The sequence below is a fragment of the Mytilus edulis genome, chromosome 2 (genome assembly GCF_963676685.1).
Source record: "Mytilus edulis chromosome 2, xbMytEdul2.2, whole genome shotgun sequence".
Classification (NCBI taxonomy): Eukaryota; Metazoa; Mollusca; class Bivalvia; order Mytilida; family Mytilidae; genus Mytilus; species Mytilus edulis.
Genome location: NC_092345.1, coordinates 19,959,706 through 19,986,469, shown reverse-complemented (window position 1 = coordinate 19,986,469; position 26,764 = coordinate 19,959,706). Strand labels below are relative to the sequence as shown.

Here is a 26,764-nt window from a genome sequence, read left to right as displayed (position 1 = left end):
GCCGATAGCAAAATAAACAGTTGGGGATTTTAAATATCTAATCCGTATATAACATGCCTATAGCAAAATAAACAGTTGGGGATTTTAAATATCTAATTCGTATATAACATGCCGATAGCAAAATAAACAGTTGGGGATTTTAAATATCTAATCCGTATATAACATGCCTATAGCAAAATAAACAGTTGGGGATTTTAAATATCTAATTCGTATATAACATGCCGATAGCAAAATAAACAGTTGGGGATTTTAAATATCTAATCCGTATATAACATGCCTATAGCAAAATAAACAGTTGGGGATTTTAAATATCTAATCCGTATATAACATACCTATAGCAAAATAAACAGTTGGGGATTTTAAATATCTAATTCGTATATAAAGTACCTATAGCAAAAAAAAAACAGTTAATACTGTCTCTTTGACACATTCCCCATTTCATTTCTCAATTTTAGTTGAAGATTTTTGAAAATTTTATTCGTAAATATCATACCTGTAGCAAAATAAACAGTTTATACTGTCTCTTTGACACATTTCCCATTTCCATTCTCAATTCTAGTTCAAGATTGTTTAATATTTAATTTGTAAAAATCCTACCTATAGCAAAATAAACAGTTGGAGATTTTTGTCCATCCCCTGCATCACTGAAAGCTGATATCCTGATAGAATAAACCACACCAGCTTCTAAGTTTGATAATTTCCATTCTGTTGGCATAAAATCAGCCATGTATTCAAATGCTGATCTGAAATTTTCGTTTGACGGCCACAGGAAAATCTGCAATAAAGGAAAAGATAATATATATATATATATTTATCGGTAATTCGTATATTTTCCCCTTTGATCTTACTGCCTAATATTTTCGAGTATCAACGTACTGGCTGTATCACTTAAAATATTAGGCAATACATTGTGTGACGTCATAATTACCGATAAACAGAATAATAGGTAGTTTCGTTTTTGATACTGACTATATCATGTGGAATATCTTAACTCGCCCTAACGGGCTCGTACTCGTCTAGATATTCCACATGATATAGTCAGTATCAAAAACGACACTACCTATTATTCTATATATATAGGTGACTTTCAAATTTGTACATTTTCCAGTACATATCCTCTGTCACAATGCTAATGTTATTACGTCACAGTAGAATTCCATTGTTCAATGATGTGATGTCATTTAAGCCAATTGACATAAAATACAACTTGGGATTGGTCTGTACTATATTAAACATCATTTGGCTAGTTCTCTGAAATTTTAATTAAATCGTAATTGATGCTCATGCATGCTTAAACTTTTTTCCCTACACAGGATTTTCATATGACATACTTAGGGAAAAGCATTGGTTGTTAAACTTAACAAAACACCCCATAATACAAATATATGCATAATAAAAAATTATATTATGCAGGAAAAAAATTCCATACCCAAATATCAGAGAAAAAATTTCAGAAAAAAATAACACATGTAATAGTTTCGGACTGTTTTGATGATTTGATAATCTTTGGTCATTTTTTTTTATATTGTTCAACAAAGAAAGGCTTAATTGATGAACATTTAAATATTTTCTGTAATGATATATTTATGAAATACCACAAAATTGAAAACAAGGAATTAATTGGCACATCATATGAGCCCATAAAGTACATAAAAGTATACAGTATACCTTCTAAAGAAAACTCCTGAAGGATGGAGCAGAAAAGGTTTGACCTCAGTCATCCTTGGAGGTTTGTTAGCACTTATCCATGAGCAAGACCTACTTTAGTCCCAACTGGTCAAGAGAAGAACAGTTAATGAGAGATGGACTACAAATGGCAGGGGTGGCAATAATATGCTCAAATTGGTTCTTTGTTCAAGTTGAGACAAAAGGTAAATTTCAAACAGAACTCAGACAGCCCACATCTTTACATTTATTAGACAGCCCTAAATCCAACCCTTCCCCACTTACCACATCTTTACATTTATTAGACAGCCCTAAATCCAACCCTTCCCCACTTACCACATCTTTACATTTATTAGACAGCCCTAAATCCAACCCTTCCCCACTTACCACATCTTTACATTTATTAGACAGCCCTAAATCCAACCCTTCCCCACTTACCACATCTTTACATTTATTAGACAGCCCTAAATCCAACCCTTCCCCACTTACCACATCTTTACATTTATTAGACAGCCCTAAATCCAACCCTTCCCCACTTACCACATCTTTACATTTATTAGACAGCCCTAAATCCAACCCTTTCCCACTTACCACATCTTTACATTTATTAGTAGAAGAGCCCAAACTTTCAATACTGTATTTAGAAATTATTGTGATTTTGTCATTTTAGACTGAAATGTGATTTTAATTTTTGCGATATTGAAAAAAATCCTGTTTAAATCATATAAAAAAAATTAAAAGCGAGTTTAATTCATTATGATTATAACCCTGTCGCATTTTTTCTCAATAATAAAAATATCGAAATAACTTCTGAATTTACAGTATACACCAGGAATATGACAGATGTCATCCATCAATATTGATTTGTTTCAGCTTTTCATTTTGCCATTTGATAAGGAACTTTCCATTTTTAATTGTCCTCAGAAGTCTGTATTTTTTACTTTTTATATACTAGCTGATTTACCTTGTAACCTACGATTGTTGCTTCATCGGTTGATATAAGTACACCTCTCCATGTGATTTTAACAGAGGTTGAGTCAACAGGATGCACCCTTACTTCTGTTGGATAAAGAATAGTAGCTGAAAAAGAAATGTTGAATCATTTAAAATTATAAAATCGCAATAATCAATTTCAAATACTAAAGACTTGCAGGTCTGCACATATGAGAGTTCTAGAATAATAAAAATGCATCAAAATTTTGAACCCATTTAGAAAATAAAAGATTTTCAAAATGACAGCAAATTGGGATTTTTACTTGCATATATATATACTTTAAAGCAAAAAAGGACCATCACTCCTTATTTGAGTCCTTTGTCAATTTGTCATCAGGAACAATTTTACTTTTCCTGAAGTTATGCATAAACATTTTAACTTTACTGAAGTTATTGCATCAAAAATTTACTTTACTGAAGTTATTGCATAAAAAATTTACTTTACTGAAATTATTGCATAAACATTTTACTTTACTGAAATTATTGCATTAACATTTTACTTTACTGAAATTATTGCATAAACATTTTACTTTACTGAAGTTATTGCATAAACATGTTACTTTACTAAAATCATTGCATAAACATTTAAATTTACTGAAGTTATTGCATAAAACATTTAACTTTACTGAAGTTATTGTATAAACATTTACTTTACTGAGGTTAATTATTGCATTAACATTTTACTTTACTGAAATTATTGCATTAACATTTTACTTTACTGAAATCATTGCATAAACATTTTACTTTACTGAAGTTATTGCATAAAAAATTTACTTTACTGAAGTAATTGCATAAAAGATTTTACTTTACTGAAATTATTGCATAAACATTTTACTTTACTGAAATTATTGCATTAACATTTTACTTTACTGAAGTGAAGGCATCAAACATTTTACTTTACTGAAATTATTGCATAAACATTTTACTTTACTGAAATTATTGCATAAACATTTTACTTTACTGAAGTTATTGCATAAAAAATTTACTTTACTAAAGTAATTGCATAAATATTTTACTTTACTGAAATTATTGCATAAACATTTTACTTTACTGAAGTTATTGCATAAAAAATTTACTTTACTGAAGTAATTGCATAAAAGATTTTACTTTACTGAAATTATTGCATAAACATTTTACTTTACTGAAATTATTGCATTAACATTTTACTTTACTGAAGTGAAGGCATCAAACATTTTACTTTACTGAAATTATTGCATAAACATTTTACTTTACTGAAATTATTGCATAAACATTTTACTTTACTGAAGTTATTGCATAAAAAATTTACTTTACTAAAGTAATTGCATAAATATTTTACTTTACTGAAATTATTGCATAAACATTTTACTTTACTGAAATTATTGCACTAACATTTTACTTTTCTGAAATGATTGCATAAACATTTTACTTTACTGAAATTATTGCATAAACATTTTACTTTACTGAAATTATTGCATTAACATTTTACTTTACTGAAGAGAAGGCATCAAACATAAACCATAGTGACCCAATAGATATAGGAAGATGTGGTGTGAGTGCCAATGAGACAATTCTCCATCCAAGTATATAAAAAAATCTTTGCATGATGATTGTAGTAATAAAATATATTTTTGGCTTATTTTAAATACTGTGATACATTTATTTTCATGTAATGAGACTTCATAGAACTATAGAAACTTTGTATATATTTGTACTTCCTTTAAAATTTAATTTCGTGGTTCACCTGTACCAACGAAATTCACAAAAAAAGTGGTCTCAAACGAATAATAATAAACTTTTCTTCCAATATTTTGCTTCATCGGTTCTTACCATCACTTGCAGTTTTACAAGGATAAGAATCTGATTTAGGTCCGAGTCCAGCTGTGTTGAAGACTTGGACATCAAATATAGAAAATGCATTTGGTGTAATTCCGATGACAATACCATGAGTTGGCACAATATCATCCTTTTCACTGAATCTTATAAACTGTTTATAAATAGGCAGGGTTTCCCCTCCAGATGGCCTGGCCCAATAGTTGACCTAGAAAAAAGATATGGTATATTCAGTAAAAGACATGATGTTAGCTATATATATATAGTGTTCATAACAACCTAATCTTTAAACATTGTAAATTCAAAAAATATTGCGAAAAATGCACCACAGTTATAATTTGAAATAATTCAAACTTTCATTTTGAAATTTTTTAAATGAATTGAACAGGATTTTTCTCAATATCGCAAAAAAATAAAATTGCATTTTAGTCTAAAAAGACAAAATCGCAATAATAAATGCACGCAATAATTTCGGAATTTATAGTAGGTAATCAATTAGGGTGCCCCTTCACACAGAAATTGGTCCTAGTTTCTCCAGCTGTGTATATGACTCTTCTGCATGGGGTAACTGTTAGACTGTGCACAAAATGTAAAAATATTCAGCCATGATGGTTTGTGTGGAGTTTACAGAATACATAATATTGGACCAATAACACAGAAAATAGACAAAAAATTATGATATTGAAAAACCACTCATTTACATGATAAATTGTTTGCGGCAGATGTTTGTAGGAGGCTGATTTTTTCAGTAAGATTTCTTATTTTCTAGGAATTTGCAGTGTAGAATAAGGGCTATAAAGTACTAATATATAGTACTGGCACATTTTTAATTTCAAATCAGAATATGAAACAATTGTTATACTTTGATGCCAATCAATGAAATCAAATTTCTATGTTAATGAGGATGAAATGATTAGGATAGAAAACAAGAAGAAATTCATATTTTTTAGACCCATACATTACCACTCAGTCTGCTTAATAACCTAAATTCTCACCTGAAAACCTGCAATTTTGCCTTTAATATTCTGTCTGGTATTTTCAATAGGTGTCCAATAGACATCCATGGCTGTTGAATTAATAGCCGAACAACCTTGAATCTTTGGTGCTGGAATAGGCACTGTAAATAAAGGAAATTACAAATAAATATCCTGAATACAAAATACAAGGTTGTAGATGGGTTTTACAGATAAAAGAATAATGAGTAAAAATACAGAATTTTTAAGTACAGAGTATAGAAAAAAAAAAAAAAAAATAGGGGCAAATGAAAAAAAGCAAGAAAATAGAATAGAAAATTATAGGCAAGAAATAAAAAATAAACAAATACACAAGAATTAAAGAATACAGAAAAGTGGTAAAAAGATCAACATGCAAAACATTTTCATAGTTCATTCATTGTGAAATGGCAATTTTATTTCACGTTTTTCCATGCAGATACCCCCCTTTATGCCCCTCTTTTATAGTAACTTACTTCCTTCGGCTGAATAAATGATCCTTGTAGTAGAATTCTGTCCATTTCCATATGCATTACGGGCCTGAATCATCACCTCATATGGCAGATAGAAATTGTCTTTTCCAACAAGCTGGACATAATATAGTTGACCTTTAGATAGGTCATCTTGTTTCGATTGTACATTGGTCTACAAAAAATTAAAATATCTTACATAATGAAATGATGTACATCAGATTAACTTTAGAATATATGAATGAGGGTAGTAATGCCTTTTACTGTAAGGCGTCAAACCGCCATTTTTCTGCTACCGTTAGTGTCAAATTGATTAAAATTTTACCGTGATTCGTCAAAATATCCTTATCATGATTCATCAGCGGCCTCAAATAATTATCGTTACCGTTATTTTTGGAAAAAAATCAACATGATTTGTCAAAATTATTCGATTTTTTTTATTGTCTAAAAGAAGTGCATATTGAACCAAAAATTACCGTTAACGTCATTTGGCAAGAATTTTTACCGTTATTCCCTCATGAATAGAATTGGCCTAACAATGTACTGCATATAGCCCAAAAAAAAAAACTGAGAACACAGAGGTATGTCTAGATTTTGTAATATTGTTAGTAAAATTCAAATAACAATTTCTAAACATTTAATCTATGCAAAACATTGAAAGTCAATGAACCATGACTGGATGTCCAAAAACTAGATGATTTGAAAAATCTATTTCATCCTATTGATTTCCAGTAAAACTGAGACCATGGCCATCAAGATATTGTTGCCATGAAAACTTACATAAAACTTTTCTACATCCTGATTCCTTTTCTAGATTTATTGTGTTGACATTTCACTGTCTATATGATGCAAGGCCCACTTTGTATGGTTCAATTTTGTCAAAATAAGCTAAGAAAAATTGATGATGAATTATTCCATGGCAAGTGAATAATTCGACCTCATTGAATCCGTATTCATGGGACCATCAATTTAAACCCATTAGCTATATAGCTAGATATAGATAACTCATCAATCAGTGTAAATGAATGTTAATGCTACTTGCAATAAGATAAAAATATTTTTTTACATATAATGATAAAACTTACTGCAATCCAAACTTGTGTGCTATCTGTTCTCCAATACAATCTGTAGTATAATCCAGTTCCTCCATGGTATTTCTTTGGCAATGGCTGCAGATAGAAAATAAATAAATTGTGCCATTATATATCGCTGTTGTTTGACAGTTTTAATAAATTTACTCGTAGCTCCACCATTCTAAGAAAAATCTTTGGATGCATACATTGTTTTTATTATTGATTGGTTCAATAGATTTCATTTCTACTAAATGCTGTAAATTCAGAAATTATTATAATGCTAAAAATAAGACAGTATCAGCTTTGCAATAATAGAAAATTAGACATTCATATTTTCAGCAGTGATTTTCTTTCACAAATGTTTGCAACCAAATAAATCAGATCTCACATTTAACAATAAAAAAATCACATCTTAATTAACAGTAAGGAGTGTAATTTAGTCAAAGAGTGCTATGTTTAGTTTGGATTGATTGATTGTGTGGTCATTAACTCTAATTTATCATTTTTTGCAGCCATGTTTTATTGGTGCAGGAAGCCAGAGTGGTCAAAGAGATCCATCTAATTTAATTATGGTAAGAAACTTTTTTTTCATACTTATAACCTTGCCATAAACAATGAGCTTTATATTTTCAGAAGTTAATAATTTTAAGCAGATGATTTCAAACTCCAACTTCGTATTTAAATACTTACATTCCATTTGATGGTCAGATCACCAACGCTACCCCCTCCTCCAGTTATATTCATGAAATCAGGATTCACTAACGGAGCAGCCATTAGAGTCTGGTAATACGCTGAAAGTAATATTTACACTTCTGTAATGGATTTGTAATATCATAAACGTAAATGTTGAATAAATTGTTAAACAAGATGCTATGCCTGCCTGACTCTCTTCAAACCGAATTTTTACAATGAAGAATGTACATAGTATGATTTAGTACAGAAATATTATTCTTGCTTAAATTGCATTTGCTTTATGTACTTGGACAATACACAATTCTTAATCTGAGTAGTTCAGACATGAAATTTATGCCAAAGTGGCAGATTCTTTGCAAAACCTTTGGTTTTCTTGCAGAATTTTTAATCTGAAGTGTTCAGTCATAAAATATACCTGAGGGTACAACAAAGTAGCCAGATTCTTTGCAAAACCTTTGATTTTCTAAAGTAGCCAGATTCTTTGCAAAACCTATGATTTTCTTTCAAAAGGTGAGGGTATTGACAAAATATATAATTCCTTCATAAATTGTAGTGCCTATATTTATACAGTCATATGATTTTTAATCTGAGTCATTCACTCCTATAATATAGCTCAAAGTGCCCAATATTTGCAGAAACCTCTGTTACTGTTCATTTTGTGCGAGCATTTATGCACATCTGGACGTTGAACAAATATCTAACTTGAAATTTCTATTTCTTCTCTGAAAATTTGGGAGATGAATGTCATTAAGGAGCTAAATCATGCATAAGAAGCAATTCCAAATAGCTAAAAAACCGAGAAAAAATGTGTAAATATAATTTAAAATAATTCTTATTATTTCTCTAAGGCATGGAATTTTTTGTTATCCTCGTCTTTTCTCAAAGGCATGAAAAAAAAATAAAATTCCTCAACTAATGGGTTTTAGTGCTATTAAGAATGCATTGAGATGTCACAATTTCCATAGAAAAGGAAGGCATAGTACAAATTCAAATGACATAGGAAAACATATGATCTGACCATAAATTTCATCTGAGCTAAAGAAGTACTTCCTAAGCTCAACCGCTTACGGCTGACTAAGTATCTACCAAATGTTCTAAGGGAAGCAATCCCGTCACATTTGTAAAACTTACCAGATTCTAAACTGAATTCACTCCATCCTTTGATATTTTTGGCTCTTATTTTAAACCTGTAATTATTGCCGGGCAGGAGTCCTTTTAGTTCATATGTTCTTTTCTTTGTATCAAGTCCACCAACAACTAATGTATCTGCATGAAGTATCTCTACAATACATATAAGGGAACAGTTAAAACTTTTTTCCAAATTTTCTTGCTATTTCCACATTTCTCGATTCGAAATGAACTATTTCTCATCTGTTGATAAAACTTTAATCTCTGCAAATGATTGATTGAAATTCAACTGAAGTCAAATTTTCTTGATTTCTTCTGAATTTTTTACTATCTTGTAATTATGAAATAAGGTGACCATGTCTGATTATGTCACAAATAAAGGACGCAATTTTTTGCAAATCTTTAAAAAGGAGGATAAAATGTGTTTAGATTATGTCTAAGTATCATTCCACCATTATATCACATGTATCACGATATTTGTCCACTCTCAACAGTAAAACTTTAAATATTTAATTGTCTTGAGAGGAAAATATCATAACAAGTACACTAAAGGCAATGGTGAATATACGTTTCCAATGACCCAGTACACAGTGAATTCATTGTTATTTGAGATAAACCAATATTTGTGAATAAAGGTAAACCACAAATTTCAATGTTCAACAAAAATTTTAATCTTAGATTAATATACAAATTTTCTATAGGTATAAATATGCCAACTTGTGCAAAACCACAAATTAAAATATCCTTGAAATTCCAATGAAAATTGGTATCTATGAAAATCAATAATTCCACAGTATAGTTTTCACACTCAAACAAAAAAGAAAATACTGCTATAACTAAAAGTATAAACAGACCTTTTAAGTTGAACTGAAAGCATATTAAGATGAACTGACCACATATTAAGATGAACTGACCACATATTAAGATGAACTGACCACATATTAAGATGAACTGACCACATATTAAGATGAACTGACCACATATTAAGATGAACTGACCACATATTAAGATGAACTGACCACATATTAAGATGAACTGACCACATATTAAGATGAACTGACCACATATTAAGATGAACTGACCACATATTAAGATGAACTGACCACATATCAAGATGAACTGACCACAAATCAAAATGAACTGACCACAAATCAAGATCAACTGACCACATATTAAGATCAACAGACCATCTGAAATTAGTATGTAGCCATTTTTTGGCAGAAATTAGCATGAAAACCATCACTACTTATAGGTTAGACTATACTTGGTCATGTTTTATGAAAATTTAAGCCCAAGGCAAAGCCGAGGGCTTAAATCTTCATAAAACATGACCAAGTATTGTCTGACCAATTTAGAACATATTCACACTTTCGAGTGACCTTACAAAATTATCCTTTCCCATTGAAATATATTCAAACCTAAATAAGAATTCACTTTTCATAATGAACCAAAATATAAAACATAGGTAATCATCATTTCAATGGATGGAATGATATAGCTCAGACATATTTGTCAGGACCAAGTGGATAAAATGTTTTTCTTCTACTTCAGGTAAAATTTAATACTTATTTATCTTGAAATATTTTTATTTTGAAAAGCAACACAATATTATATAAATTCCCTTTTTGAAATTTGATTTTATTTTATAAATATAAAACTCTGTATAAATATTTAAATTCAGACCATTCAACATTAAATGCTAACTTTTTATGGATAAATTTACATGTATTGTGTTTCTCTGAAAACAAATCCTTTGCTTTATATATCAGCAGTCTGGTATTGTTTTCTTGAAAGAAAAAAAAATCCCTCAAATGTCAGGTATATAAATTAAATAATTACTATTTTACCTATATCCTTAACTTATGAAAATTTGAAAAATTTAAAATGTTTTGTTTAAATCATTGCTCTTTCACCTTTAATCAGTAGACTTTTTCCCTATGGAAAATGCTTCAGAGAATTGTACAGTTCGTAAGTGCAGTTGTTAAGAGTTCACTTTCATAATTAACTGACAATGAAAAGTCATTCATGTATAGCATTTCATAGTGCATGGAAAACCATGTACTATGAAAATTAGAGGGCAAAAAACTGACTTTTCATTGGACGAGAAGGGGTGAGTATGTTCTAAATCTCTGATTTAAACTTACTGTTTATGCCTGTTGTAGCTGAGTACCACTGTCCTGGCTCAGAGTCAACATTATATATCACCTCATACTCCAAAATTGCAGATCCACGGTCTTTGCCAGTAGTCCAATAAAAAATGATACTATTTGTAGTGACCCTTCCGCTGTCTCCATACAGTCCTGATGGAGCCTCTGGTACACCTAATAAATGAAAAAATTTTAAATTAATCCGTTAAAAATATTATTGAAACTCCAAACAGTCTAAAAGAGAGATCTCTGTAAGATGGTACCAAACACCTTAACTAAAATTAATGGGGCTCGCTTAATTTTCATAAATTTTTAAAAAATATTTATTTTGACCCTTCGACAAAAATATAAAAATTTCAAAAAATCTGAACCCCACACTTTATTGGAAAAATGACATATTTTTACGGGGTGTAGGGTACTACCTTTGGTAGAACCCTACAGATAGACAAATGGAAGACGTTTTTAATCTAAAGACAGAGAAAGTGAAATGGGTTGAATTTGGCGCTCAAAGTTGTGAGAGTTACATCATAGACGGTGTGACGTCAATGTGGGTCATTTGCATAGCTAGGTCAGCAGTCCCATTCATTGACAATGTGACAAAATAGTGATGCATTTACTAAAATGAGTGCAAATAATCGACATAATAAGATAAAATCTTTAGTGGATTAAGTATCTAATTATACAGACATCATGGATAATCTACAGAATTCGATATTTCATGAGGAACAACCATGGAACTAAGGAAAACACGCATGATTTTCCCTCCGATGTAATGGGTAGCAACGTCCAGGGATATGGGTTAGCAACCCTCAGGGACTATGGGTTTTGTAACGATGTGTGTTAAATCAAAATCCTAGAAATATACTAAGCTGGGGATAAGTTCTGATTATCAGGTTGTCTGCATGTTGATATTGTAAAATATCAGCTGTGAGTCACAATATGAAGTTTTTGTAGAGTGAACACAGCGAACGAGGTCAAAAAGCCTTCATATTGTGTCGAGCAGCAGATTTTTTACAACATCAATATGCAGCTTACTGATAATCAATTTATAGGGCTATATTTCGATGACCGATAATGTACAGGAATCCGATATTTCGTAACGACGTGCGTTAAATCAAAATCCTAGAAATATACTAAGCCGGGGATAAGTACTGATTATCAGGTTGTCTGCATGTTGATATTGTAAAATATCAGCTGTGAGTCACAATATGAAGTTTTTTGTCGAGTGAGCACAGCGAACGAGGTCAAAAAGCCTTCATATTGTGTCGAGCAGCAGATTTTTTGTAACATCAATATGCAGATAACTGATAATCGATTTATCGGGCTATATTTCGATGACCGATAATGTACAGGAATCCACCATACCATAATATACAAGCTTTCCTGTCAAATGAACCTACCTTGAACTTCCACTATCCCTGCAGCACTGACAGAGTTAAGTGGTGTTAGTGCTGTACATTCATACTCCCCTTCGTGATAGTATTGTAATGGTTTGATGTATAATCCAACCGGATTGAAAGACTGAAAATTGAAAATATATACATTAGATTTTTCACAATTAATGTTAATATAAAAATAAACATGATCAACAAAATGTACTATGAGCTATTGTAAATTCAGAAATTATTGCATGCATTTATTATTGCAATTTTGAAGAATTGACTGAAATGCGAACTTAACTACCAGTATTGTGATTTCTGAAAAATGTGCATACGGAGATATGTCTATTGACATCAGATCTCAGAATGCCAGTTCATATTATTGCGACCCTCACTTAGTCGCACAATTCCCATTAATAATAACCTTGCAATAATTTCTGAGTTTACAATAATCCCTTTGTTAAAATATAAGATGTGAAGTTGAACATTAGAGGAAATGAAAATGTGTAACATGGTATAACCAGATGACTCTTGTTGACATAAATAAAGAAACTACAAATTGTAGTTGCTGAGAAAACTGTGACAAACAATTTCATATATGTGTGCATGACTTATTATATAAATTGTTTATTCAAGTGTGAGGGTAAAGAGGCTCATTTTGAAGGGGACTGGGTGTGGTGTCCCTCTATTTTGGGCTAGCAAGATCACTGAAATATCTATTTTTATGGCAAAAAGGAAGTAAATTATGAAGTACATGCAACTGAAAAGGTGTCCCAAGTATGGTTTTAAAGCATTATGAAGCTAATTGTGGTGCCATATTTCAAGAAACAACGAGACACAAAATATACATTTTACAAATTTGTTTTTATGCTAAATACAGGATTTATGTTATCTAATAGTTACATATTATGTAAATAAAATAAGTTAAATAAAAAGAGGAATGAATGTAGTATTTTCACAAGCATATTAACATAAATGCATGTGTAAATATTCCTTAACTCTTGTCAGAAAAGGTTGGATTCAGCCATACCGATCTTTTTTCACCAAATTGTTAAGGAACAGACCAACAGGGTGATTGCATCATAGCCCCCTCATAACAATTCTTCCTAATCATTAACAGAAACATACTTGTGTAAAGAAATAAGACTCCTTTTCCATATCTATTCTTTTTCCGTTGAATTTCCAAACATAAATAAGATCTAGAGCTGGATCATAAGAAGCTTCACAGTTTATAAAGACAGTGTCATTCTGGACATAATTTCTATAAAAGTTGTTTGGTTTTCTGAATAATGTTGTTCCATCTGCAAATACAACATGACAAGCAATGATATGAAGATGTAATATTATCTCCCTTTAGCAATGAAATAAAAATGGATATTATCCCCTTTTAAAATTGTAATTGTTTCAATATGTTTTCGTCTTAGTGTTATCACATTTGATTAATTCAAAGAGAAAGACAATGCAATGATTTTAAATTCTTTAAAATAAATTATACTATATTTAAATTCATTCTTAGACTAATTATGTAATTTTTAATATTTAATAAAATATATATTTTGAAAATATTCACTGAACACTGTCTGAATGAAATGATTCATGATTTCCATAATAATTGTTCAATTTTTCATTTCTTTTTTATTTTTGTGCAAAATTTGCAATAGGGAATTTAATATATTTAAATTATTGTTTTAATCTAACCATGTTTTAAACGTTTAAACTACTAGCCAAATCTTCAGTTTCTTTTTTATCCTTCTAACCTAAACATTGGCTGACATGTTTAAAAAAATTTGTTTCTTTTTTTATATCATTATTTGATGCTAGCTAAAAAAAAAAGCTTCTGAATTGTTTATTGTAATTTAACAGGTAAATCAATTTTTTCATTAGACATTCAATACTTGCCTTGTACTGAAAGTTGACAAGCACTTTGGTCCTCGCCATAATCATTTGTAGCAATGCAGATAAAAGTCCCTTCATCCTCATTCCCTATATTTGTAATAACTAGGTCTCCGTTCAGGTTCATTCTATAATGAACTGTGTTATCTAAAATTGGCCCTGTTATCACTTGCACAGACAAGTCTTGCAAGTTTCCAAATCTATCTTGCTTGGCCCATCTAATAGAAGGCCTTGGTGAAGCTTCAGGATGGCACGGTATTGAGATATTTCCACGAATAGCACCAGCTAAACTTTGTGGTAGAGGATTCTTTGTGAAGGAAGGAGGAAATGCTGAAATATAAAATCATTCATTTAATTTAAGGTGGTATCTAACACTACAGGGAGATAACTCTGTATAATCAGCTAAACATTTTAATTACGTTGTGTTTTTAAGGGAATATTAAGCTTCTCAATGATAAAAATTAGTGTTTGTCAATCTGCTATATAACCATTGTAATTTTTCTGATAAAATGATGGTTAAAATTTTTAATTTTTGTCAAAGTGTCAAAGTAAATACTTTGTAAAAATTATATGAAAATTAAACAAGCCAAATTAATCTTATTGAAGGTGTTGGGTACCACCTTAAGTATTTAATTTCATGCATCAGGCTTAATATCCTAGCAAACAAAGAGATGAGCAAACTTCAGCTATTATTTGCCTTCTCTTAGATAGGAGGAGTAATATTCAAATATTGAGCAGTTATCAGTTAATCCTGGTATCCATTATTTGCATTATGTACTCGGTTCATGTTCAAGATGAAAAAAGAAGTTAAATGTTTTTAATTTTTATTCCTATATGCCCCACAGATGATAGGAAATGAATTTTGCTGCTCATCGTCTGTCTGTTTGCTATCTCTGTGACAATCTCTGTTTTCAAAATTTGCTGATTTAAACATGGCACAATGTAAACAATTTAAGGTGCCAGGAATTTTCAACCTCATGAACTCGACTTTAACATACATGCAATTTTAATTTTTGCAATATTAAGAAAAATCTTGTTTAATTCATATAAAAAATTTCAAAATGGGAGTTTAAATTATTGCGTTTATAACCATGTTGCAATTTTCGCAATAATAAAAACACTGCAGTAATTTCTGAATTTACAGTATTCTCTATTCTTTATATTTTAGGTCCATTTTTCTGTAGATTCGGCCCATTATTCTCTATTCTATAACCCCATACAAACCCTCATATATGTTATTTCAGCAACTTACCTAAAACTCTTAACTGAGCAGAACTTAAGACTTGACCTAAGACATTAGTAGCTCCACATTGATACATTCCACTATGTTTCCTAGGGTCAGCAGTACTTATAGTAAGTACATTCCTTTTAATAGTAACATCCGGGTCGTTAGGTAGGATCATTGTACCATTACGATACCAGCTGTATTCGGGAGGTGGATTGCCGTCAGCTAGACATTGCCAGCTGATATGACTGCCGATGTCTACATGTTGGTGCTTCAGAGGATTTAAAAAATACGGCTTTGCTGCAAAAAAAGTATATAATTTAAACATTGATAAAAAAACAAGTGAATCAGATTATTGCAGTTTAAAAAAGGCCCCCTACTTTAGGAACCTATAATAATTGTATTGTCTTCTTTTGGTTAGTCTCTTTTGCTTTGGCAACTTCTTTTTGTATCATATCATTCTTAAAATTGATTTAAAAAAAAAATCTACTTTCTGTTTAGCTTCATTTACTACTGTAGATTTATTATTATTCTCTAGATACCAATTTTCGTGGATTTTGTGGTTACACATGAACCACAAATTCCAATGTACAATGACTAACTGAATTTCTATTAGAATTTATGCAGATTTGGCAAATCCAAGAAATCAAATATCCATGAAAATGCAAGTTCTTCCCAAACCATTAAAAATGGTATCCTGGAAAATAATATGTTTATTTTGTAATTGTCAGTTTAAAATAAATTAGCAAAAAAACTTCCACAAGATCTTACCAGGTTACATTTTGACTAGATTTACTAACAATATAATCTTCTACAGGTTCTTACAGCTGAAACTACCTTCCTTTTAGAGTAGACTAGTCCGACAGATTACTTATCTATCTGTCTGTAGGACTAGACAACCTTGAAATGAGGGTAGTATACCTTACCTAATAATGACTCCACGGTTCAGATAGCAAGCAAGCTAACCAAAGATATTACATTTACCTACACACTCAATGCAATCGGCTGTAAAAAATATGCAATTATGAGGTCTTCCAAATTAGAGTTCTGTGTCTTGAGTACACAAATTCAATAATAATAAAAATAAAATAAAAATATTACAAGGTAAAGTGCACATTTTCTATAGCTTTATAAGCAGACTTTTGCAAACCCATGAAAGAAAACATATAATACAATTTGTTCATAACCTAAGAAAATAATTACACAGAAATTAAAACTAAATCTACAGTATATAACTACAGTAGAAAGACTTGTGTGTACAATACTTCATTTCTTGCTACTATTGCAGGGTTGTTTAATGACCTTGTCTTGTAATTACTTACTGTTTAACATAAGTTGAAAGTCTTTGCTCTGTGAACCTGATCCTCTTGTTACCAGACATGTGTATAATCCTTCATCCTCTGCCTGTGCATTCTCCAAAATAAGTACTCGGTTGAAGTCACCAAATTTAACCTTAGAAGGGAGACCACCCCGTCGCGACCAAATAAAATTCCAATTGACTTTGTAATTGACGGCTCTGAAATGTATAAGCTAATTTTAGATACATCTAGTTATTAACAAATAACATGGTTTATTGTATGAATGATTCTCCATTACAAACTCCTATACATCATTACTTTTATCATAAAAAAAAACAAGTGAAACTGCGAGCTACTGCTCACTGATGATACCCCCGCCGCAAGTGGATAATATTAATAGTGTAAAAATATGCAAGTGTTCGGTAAACAGGAAGTTGTTGAGTGATGAATCTGAAAACGCATCACACGGTATAGCTGACTTATAAAAATCCTGAAACCAAATTTCAGAAATCCTTGTATTGTAGTTCCTGAGAAAAATGTGACGAAAATTTTTAACTTGGTTATCATGTGTAAAATCATACAAGTGTTCGGTAAACAGGAAGTTGTCGAGTGATGAATCTGAAAACGCATCACACGGTATAGCTGACTTATATAAATCCTGAAACCAAATTTTAGAAATCCTTGTATTGTAGTTCCTGAGAATGAATCTCAACTTGGCTATCATGTGTAAAATCATACAAGTGTTCGGTAAACAGGAAGTTGTCGAGTGATGAATCTGAAAACGCATCACACGGTATAGCTGACTTATATAAATCCTGAAACCAAATTTCAGAAATCCTTGTATTGTAGTTCCTGAGAAAAATGTGACGAAAATTTTCAACTTGGCTATCATGTGTAAAATCAGACAAGTGTTCGGTAAACAGGAAGTTGTCAAGTGATGAATCTGAAAACACATCACACGGTATGGCTGACATATATAAATGTTGATACCAAATTACAGAAAGGGTGGATGTGTAGTTCCTTAGAAAAATGTGACGAAAGTTTCATGGGAAGGACTGACTGACGGACGGACTGACAGACAGAGGTAAAACAGTATACCCCCCCTTTTTTAAAGCGGGGGTATAATTAACCCCTCCTTAAAAAAAATAATATTTAAACAGATTTGTCTTGCCCTTTCTGTACTGAACTCAAAAGAAAAACTAAATGTACTCTAGCCAATGAAGCACTAGATATAGGATATACAATACCCTACACCTAAAGGGAAATAGCGAAGCTACCTTTGGTTCAAATTATTAATTCTATGTGACTTAGAACATTTAGAATATGACAAAGAAAATGTTTATAAGTAATAATGACAAAACTGACGACAACAGTGTAGAATAAATATACTCATCATAAAATACTGTAAACTTAATTAATTTATTTATTGAGAGGACAATTTTTGCGACTTTCGCGAGTAAGAAAATAATGTGAATATAAATCCTTGAAATTATGTTAAACTTGGATCTTCCCTCATTTCAATACATCAAATACATCAAATACATTTAAAATCGTTAAAAATAGCGGCAAAATGGTGCTAAACACGAAATAATGTATCAATAAGAATATGTTTGTGTACAGAATGGGTAATGAATGTTGTGAGTGTAAATTTCTTAAGCTAATCATTGTTTATAGATTTATAACTTTAATTTCTATGGCAACAATCTATAGAAATTCAATATAAACATTTTAACTGTATGTGAATTTGCTGCACAAAATTTGAAAAAAATAGATATTCCACTAGATACACGATCTACCAATGCTACTCGTAGCCGACAACTCTAAGCAATGCAAGATAAAAATCAAGTGGAATTTTGTTGTAAACGCTTTGAAAATACAACTGTAGAAAATGTCAGGGATACTTACGATCCATAGGCAAAACATTCCAATCTGACACCTTGTCCTCGGACTGGTGGATTTGGGAAGACATTTATGAAATCATCCTGGATAAGTGGACCCCAGTCATTTTTAGAAGCTGTAAAACAAAGGATGTACTATTCATAGTAATAATTGATGAAAATAAATAATATGTTTCGCTTAGCACAGCCTGTCGATACAAACACAGAGGTTGAACCCTGAACAGTTGGGGCAAATTTGAACACAATATTCAAGCTTGATACTGTCTAAATTTGGACTGTGAAATTTTTTTTGACATAATATAGGTTTCTGACACAAAATAAATGTGGTCAAAGATATTACAAATCTATTGCGCAATACTGTGCAATTGAAGATTTCTTCTTGAATTTTTTCAAAAATTCAAAAAATTGAAAACCATACCCCCAATTTTTTTAAACCTCCTTGGAGCAAGAACCCCATAACTCAAACCCAGCCTTTCCTTTGTAGCATGGAACCTTGTAGTACGATTTCAGAGAGATCTATATACTTAAACACAAGTTATTGTCTGGAAACTAGAAAAATGCTTGTTTTTGGCCCTTTTGGCCCCTAACTCCTACATTTTTAAGACAATTACCCCAAACTCAATCCCAGCCTTCCCTTTGTGATATGGAACCTTGTATGGTACAATGTCAGAGAGATCCATACACTTACACACAAGTTATTGTCTGGAAACAAGAAAAATGCTTGTTTTTGGACCCTTTTTGGCCCTTAATTCCTAAACTGTTGTCCCCATAACCACTAAAATGAATTTCAAACTTCTACATGTGGTATTAACCATTATGGTACAATTTCAGAGCAATCAAAATACTTATGCACAAGTTATAATAATCTTGAAACCAGAAAAATGCTTGTTTTGGGCCCCTTTTGGCCCCTAATTTCTACATTTTTTGGACAATTAACCCCAAACTCAATCGCAAACTTCCTATGGTGATATGGAACCTTGTGGTACAATGTCAGAGAGATCCAAACACTTAAACACAAGTTATTGTCTGGAAACAAGAAAATGCTTGTTTGTTGCCCTTAATTCCTAAAATGTAGGCCCCATAACTACTAAAATGAATCCCAACACCTACTACATGTGGTATTAAACATTGTGGAACAATTTCAGAGCAATCGAAATACAATATACACAAGTTACCCTGAAACTAGAAATATGCTTGTTTTGGGTCCCTTTTGGTCCCCTTTATCCTAAACCGTTAGTATCACCAATCCCAACCTTCCTTTTGTGGTATTGAACCTTCTTAAAATTAATCATAGAGATCCATTTTCTTAAAACACCTCTTGGACCATGAAAAGGGGATAAAATCTCTAATTTGGCATTAAAATTAGAAAGATCATATCATAGGGAACAATTGTTTACTAAGTTTCAAGTTAATTGGACTTCAACGTCATCAAAAACTACCTTGACCAAAAACTTTATCCTGAAGCGGGATGGACGAACGAATGAACAGACACACAGACCAGAAAACATAATGCCCATAAATGGGGCATAGTAACTTAAAAGTGTATTACCTTGAGTTACAACGTTCAACTTGATTGGTCGGCTGACAGCACTAGGCGCCTGTGCAGTTCCTACAACTGATTTCGATATTCCTGATAAGGATACACGACAATAATAGTCTCCATGATCCTCTTTTGATATCTCGGAGAAATACAATCTCCCATTAGCTGATATGAAGAGGTGTGGTGTGGTTGTTACAAATATGTCTTGTGGCACTCCTCCTGATCCAATGTATCGCTCCCAATTATATACAACAGCTGAAATATATGAATTTATAAACAATGCCATAAAATCTGTTCCTGTTGGAAACAAAATTTATACTTTTTATTCTGTGAGGATTCAATACTAGAGTGGAAATATTATTACAGATTACATTAATTTTTCATGTGTATTTTCCATATTCCTCATGTTGATTTGGAGCAACTAAGTTCAACAACAGTTTTTGGAAAAAAGGAATATATTGTTCATTTATCAGTTTTCTATTGAATGTTTTATGAGCTGTTGACTTTATGTCTTTTTTTAGAATGGTGATTTTTCTCATGTTGATTCAATGTTACCAATCCACAAGCTTCATCTTTTGACTCCACCCCCATGGCAATTACTTGAACTACATTTGCTGATAATGTGGATTCATTATTATTAGTTGGATACCAATTTTCAAATTGGTTTTCCTTGTTACAGGTGAACCATGAATTCAAAGTTTCAACGAATATCATATTTTCAATAGGTTTTGTATACAAAGATTGGCAAAACCAAAAAATCAAATATCTTCGAATATGAAAGTTTTCAGCAATCACCGAAAATTGATACACATGAAAATAACTGAATCCACAGTACTATAAAATGCCACCTTCTCTAAAGTCACTTTACAATTCATTGAATCATGCTAACGTTTGCAATATCTAACAGATATGTGTATGTAGTCATTTATTATCAATAATTTAAAATCATACTTACATGGTTCAAAATTAATTTTACTACAAAGAACAACTGCTCCCTCATATGCATATGCTGTAACTGGGGCATCAGAGTAGTTTGGAAATTCTCCCAAGGCTGAAATTATATTCAGAAATTAGTCTTTAATTCACATATCTTTAAAATACACGAATCCAATAATTTTATCATCAAGTAAAACAAAAGGCTCCAGCAAAATGATCTTCATAATGAACAAGCATTCTGAAAGTATTGGATGGTAATACATAGTCCCCTACCACTTAAAATTTCATTGCACTGGAACAGAATGCTAACTTGATCAATAAATTGTCATGTGGTTATAACAAATATCAAGTCAATATCTTCAGTCCAAGAACCATATTTCTGCACCAAATCATCAGACCAGAACAAAATTTGAACTTGATCTGCAATTGACAGAACAGAACAGAACAGAACACAGACAGACAGACAGACAGACAGACAGACAGACAGACTATACACCCAAAAGGACAGTAATTTGTGTATACTTACTTCCCATAGCTAGCTGTGCATAATTACTGATGATTTTCCCTTGTGGATTACTTGCTTCACATCTATAATATCTGGAATCTCTATCATCAGGGCTTTGTATTGTCAGTTTACCATTAGTAAGTGTGTATCTACTGTCTGTTGCTGTTTTAACCTTTAATGAAACATAAGATAAGTAGTTTATCATAATGTGATATTACAATATAATGAATGATGTTATTACAATGTAACGTATGCTGATATTACAATGTAATGAATGATGTTATTACAATATCATGTATGCTGTTATTACAATGTAATGTATGTTGTAATTACAATATAATGTATGCTGCTATTACAATGTAATGTATGTTGTTATTACAATATAATGTATGCTGTTATTACAATGTAATGTATGCTGTTATAACAATTTAATGTATGCTGTTAATACAATGTTATGTATGCTGTCATTACAATGTTATGTATGCTGTTATTACAATATAATGTATGCTGTTATTACAATATAATGTATGCTGTTATTACAATATAATGTATGCTGTCATTACAATGTAATGTATGCTGTTATTACAATGTAATGTATGCTGTTATTACAATGTAATGTATGCTGTTATTACAATATATAGTATGCTGTTATTGCAATATATAGTATGCTGTTATTACAATGTAATGTATGCTGTTATTACAATGTAATGTATGCCTGTTATTACAAGATAATGTATGCCTGTTATTACAAGATAATGTATGCCTGTTATTACAAAGTAATGTATGCTGTTATTACAATATAATGTATGCTGTTATTACCATGTAATGTATGCTGTTATTACCATGTAATGTATGCTGTTATTACAATGTAATGTATGCTGTTATTACATTGTAATGTATGCTGTTATTACAATGTAATGTATGCTGTTATTACATTGTAATGTATGCTGTTATTACAATGTAATGTATGTTGTTATTACAATATAATGTATGCTGCTATTACAATGTAATGTATGTTGTTATTACAATATAATGTATGCTGTTATTACAATGTAATGTATGCTGCTATTACAATATAATGTATGTTGTTATTACAATATAATGTATGCTGTTATTACAATGTAATGTATGCTGTTATAACAATATAATGTATGCTGTTATTACAATATAATGTATGCTGTTATGCTGTAATTACAATGTTATGTATGCTGTTATTACAATATAATGTATGCTGTTATTACAATATAATGTATGCTGTTATTACAATGTAATGTATGCTGTCATTACCATGTAATGTATGCTGTTATTACAATGTTATGTATGCTGTTATTACAATGTAATGTATGCTGTTATTACAATATATAGTATGCTGTTATTGCAATATATAGTATGCTGTTATTACAATGTAATGTATGCTGTTATTACAATGTAATGTATGCCTGTTATTACAAAGTAATGTATGCTTTTATTACAATATAATGTATGCTGTTATTACAATGTAATGTATGCTGTTATTACCATGTAATGTATGCTGTTATTACAATGTAATGTATGCTGTTATTACATTGTAATGTATGCTGTTATTACAATGTAGTGTAAGCTGTTATTACAATATAATGTATGCTGTTATTACAATGTAGTGTAAGCTGTTATTACAATATAATGTATGCTGTTATTACAATGTAATGTATGCTGTTATTACAAGGTAATGTATGCTGTTATTACAATATAATGTATGCTTTTATTACAATTTAATGTATACTGTTACGACATTATATGATTAATTCGTATATTTTAACTTATTTTATTCGTTCAGGGATAGTCACATGTTGAACTATATTTCCCAAGGTAGATAGAAAATGGCAGATAGCAAAAAGCATATTGCACAGTTATTTTTAGTATATCTAAATACCTATATACTTTGTGACGTCATGTAATGAATTTCATGATATTGTTAAGGTTAAGACTTGATAAGGTTTTTAAAAAGTGTAAATGTATGATCAATAATTTGAAGAAAAAACAAAACAAACATGAATTAACAACTTATATGTTAAAGATATCTCTGAAATTCTAACAAAATCAAATGATCTATTATATTACAATGACAATTTTGATACAAATATAGTCAGAAATTAATAATATAACAATTAAAGCCTTTGTACGAGGTCAATACAATATATATCGACCCAAAAAAGTATATCAACCTCAGACTTTGTCCTCAGTCAATATATCCTGGTATCAACCGTATACAAAACCTATAATTGTATAGTAATGTATGCTGTTATTGCAATGTAATGCATGTTGTTATTTTGGAGCATTCTGAATTTCCAATCATCAGGAATGTGTTTGAGGTAGTTCCATAAAAAATATTTTTCTTTATCAAAAAGATCACATCAGATCAAGCCAAATAACAGTTTTAAGATTTAACAATTTGTGAAAACATTTAAGAACGGACATCATTGTGTTATTTCATGTACCTCTTCAGAAATTTGTTCAAATGTTGGGCCTCTAAGCCATCTGTAGGTAGGCTGTGGATAACCTATAGCTAAACATTCTAAATATAGCGACCTCGTTGATTTTAGAAACCAAATATTTTCTGGTACACCATCAGAGTCAAAAATTGGACCATTTGCTGTTTCATCAAGGTTAAGGTATGGTGTTCCAAAAGCTACAAGTAAAAATATTTGTTATGACTGATTCAATTGCAAATATAGATAAGATCGTAGCTGTGACAAACAGTTCAAAGCTGGTTAAATGTAGTCTTATTAAAAAAAAAGTATTCAACCGTTTTGATAAGACAAAATGATAATAGTTTTTGTAAATGAAATTTAAGACTTGTCTTGTGAGTAGTACATAACTGTTCATCATTAATGTTACCAATCTTTAAGCTTTTTTAATTGTACACAAGTAAACTAAACAACTTCAATATATTTAGTAAAAAATTTGCTTTCAATATATCAAGGGGTAAAAAATGAATTTTGCTGTGAAAAATTAAAGTTTTATATTAAATATAAAAAAAGATAGATAATTGTCTAAATATTCCATAATATCACAAAATAATGGTATGTGTAACAGGGTTTCTAATTTCTGGCACCCAAATTTCACTTTTATGTTTGTTGCAGCTAACTTGCAGGGACTATTTTTTGCAGTTTTAAAATTGTGATACATTTTACACAGACATTTTTTTATTGTTTGTATAGATATGTATTGCAAAAATAGAAAAAATGAATACACCACATTTAAATACTTTTAAAATAAACTTACTGAAATCTCTCTTCTGTATAAGAACCCTGTAAGCCTCTTCCTGGCCTATTTCACAGATGTAAGCTCTTTTAATAGTGTCTTGACCTATATACCATCTGTAACCATTTTCTAAAAGACAAATCATCTGTATGATTTAAGTATCGTAAGATTTTGGGAACTCTGGATTTTGTGGTAGTTAAAACCGGATTTCAGAAAAACTAATACATTATCAGAGTGCATTGTTTTGCATATAATCATGAAAGTTTATAAGTTCATGATTATGTACTACTGTGGATTAATTTATTTTCGTGGGTACCAATTTTCATTGATTGAGCAAAACTTGCATTTTCATTGATACATGTAATTAATTTTGTGGTTTTGGCAAAATCTGCATATATGGTTTTTGGAAATTAGTAATTCGTAGTTCATTTAATATTGTGGTTCCATTGTACCCACGAAATCCATGAAAAATGGTATACAAAGAATATTAATGAATCCACAGTATGTATATAGCTTCAGGGTCTACTTTGAATTTCTCATCATAAAGAATCTGACACAAAATAAATAAATGAAATTTGGTTGGGGTATAAAATATTTAATCATTGATATAAATACCTGTGACAATCATATCAAATAATAATAATTAGGAATAATAAAATGTTTAATATATTTTCAGTAAATTTATTCAAACTTCTCATGGGCATCTCTGAGTTCAAGTGATCTAAGAAGTTCCTCTACTGTATCACTAGCTTATCAGTACAGAGGTCGTAATGTCAAAACCTCAAAAGTGCTAAGTGCATTTGACTCAAATCTTAATAAACTATGATTTCAAGTTTTCCTGCAAAAGCTGAAAAGGTCAATAAAAAATAGCTGCCAGAAAATAGCAAATTGTGCTAGAAAGTTGCACTGAACACCAATCAATCAATAAATTCTACTTCTCAAAATATAGGGTCATTGGCAGATCCAGAACTTTTTATATGGTAGGCCTACTGATTGACCTAAGAGGGGGCCCACTCCAGTCATTCTTCAATGATTCCCTACAAAATCAACCAAATTTCCCCCCTGAATCCCCCTATGAGGTTGATAGTCTAAAACATTGGCGTATCAGTCTGATTGTCACTCATATAACTGTTCCGGACCATATGAGTATTTGGACCATACGCGTATGGTCATGACCATATGCGTATACTCATATGGTCCGACCATACGCGTATGGTCCGACCGTACGCGTATGGTCGGACCATATGAGTATAATACTCGTTTGGTTATTAACGGGCCGGACCATATGAGTATTTGGACCATATAGGTATATTTATTTTTCCAATCTCCATTATAAACGTTTCAATAATACAAGAACTTTATCTAAAAAAAACAGTGATGGTTTAAAACATGACAATTTTTTAATTTTATAATAAAAAAAACTACGTAAAAATTTAATATTGATGCCATAGTTAGTTTTCATCGCTAGTTACATTAGTGCATGTAGGCTTGGATGACATTCACTTCCACACGGTATCATAGCTTTTTTGCATTTGCAAGTTTTGTGCACGATCTTTTTCATTTACACATTTTGTTTGCGAGTGAAAAACAAGCCTTTTTTTAGTCGACATATTGCCATTTACTCGTAATAACAAATCGGTTATGACCATCGGTAATGACCATCGGTATAAAATGTGTTTACTTTAAATTTGACAATTAAGTAAAATTAACAATGTGAAACTTCTTATTTTTATTTAGCTTATCTTTTTATTATAATATAACGATAAAATTACCTATATGATAGCGTCTTTTGAATGAACGGTCATACCATATGAAGAGTTTAGAAGTATTAAAAGTAAACTGTAACAGAGTGTTAATTACCCCGACCATACGCG

At 30.8% G+C, this 26,764-nt stretch overlaps 1 protein-coding gene across 2 annotated transcripts in view; it reads right to left on the bottom strand.

Moving 5' to 3' along the window:
• LOC139511673 (contactin-like) overlaps positions 1-26,764 on the bottom strand; it is a 50,523-nt gene that overhangs the window by 2,166 nt on the left and 21,593 nt on the right. For both annotated transcript variants that reach the window (XM_071298674.1, XM_071298675.1), the window contains exons 6-25: positions 24,912-25,019; positions 24,125-24,315; positions 21,669-21,819; positions 21,162-21,257; positions 20,216-20,461; positions 18,674-18,782; positions 16,793-16,986; positions 15,498-15,770; positions 14,252-14,575; positions 13,481-13,653; positions 12,374-12,494; positions 10,971-11,147; positions 8,830-8,979; positions 7,696-7,796; positions 7,018-7,101; positions 5,939-6,107; positions 5,466-5,587; positions 4,468-4,678; positions 2,630-2,745; positions 598-775 (exon numbers count right to left, since the gene is read on the bottom strand). In XM_071298674.1, the coding sequence (XP_071154775.1) occupies positions 598-775; positions 2,630-2,745; positions 4,468-4,678; positions 5,466-5,587; positions 5,939-6,107; positions 7,018-7,101; positions 7,696-7,796; positions 8,830-8,979; positions 10,971-11,147; positions 12,374-12,494; positions 13,481-13,653; positions 14,252-14,575; positions 15,498-15,770; positions 16,793-16,986; positions 18,674-18,782; positions 20,216-20,461; positions 21,162-21,257; positions 21,669-21,819; positions 24,125-24,315; positions 24,912-25,019 (3,294 nt within the window). The remainder of the gene's footprint in view (positions 1-597; positions 776-2,629; positions 2,746-4,467; positions 4,679-5,465; positions 5,588-5,938; positions 6,108-7,017; positions 7,102-7,695; positions 7,797-8,829; positions 8,980-10,970; positions 11,148-12,373; positions 12,495-13,480; positions 13,654-14,251; positions 14,576-15,497; positions 15,771-16,792; positions 16,987-18,673; positions 18,783-20,215; positions 20,462-21,161; positions 21,258-21,668; positions 21,820-24,124; positions 24,316-24,911; positions 25,020-26,764) is intronic.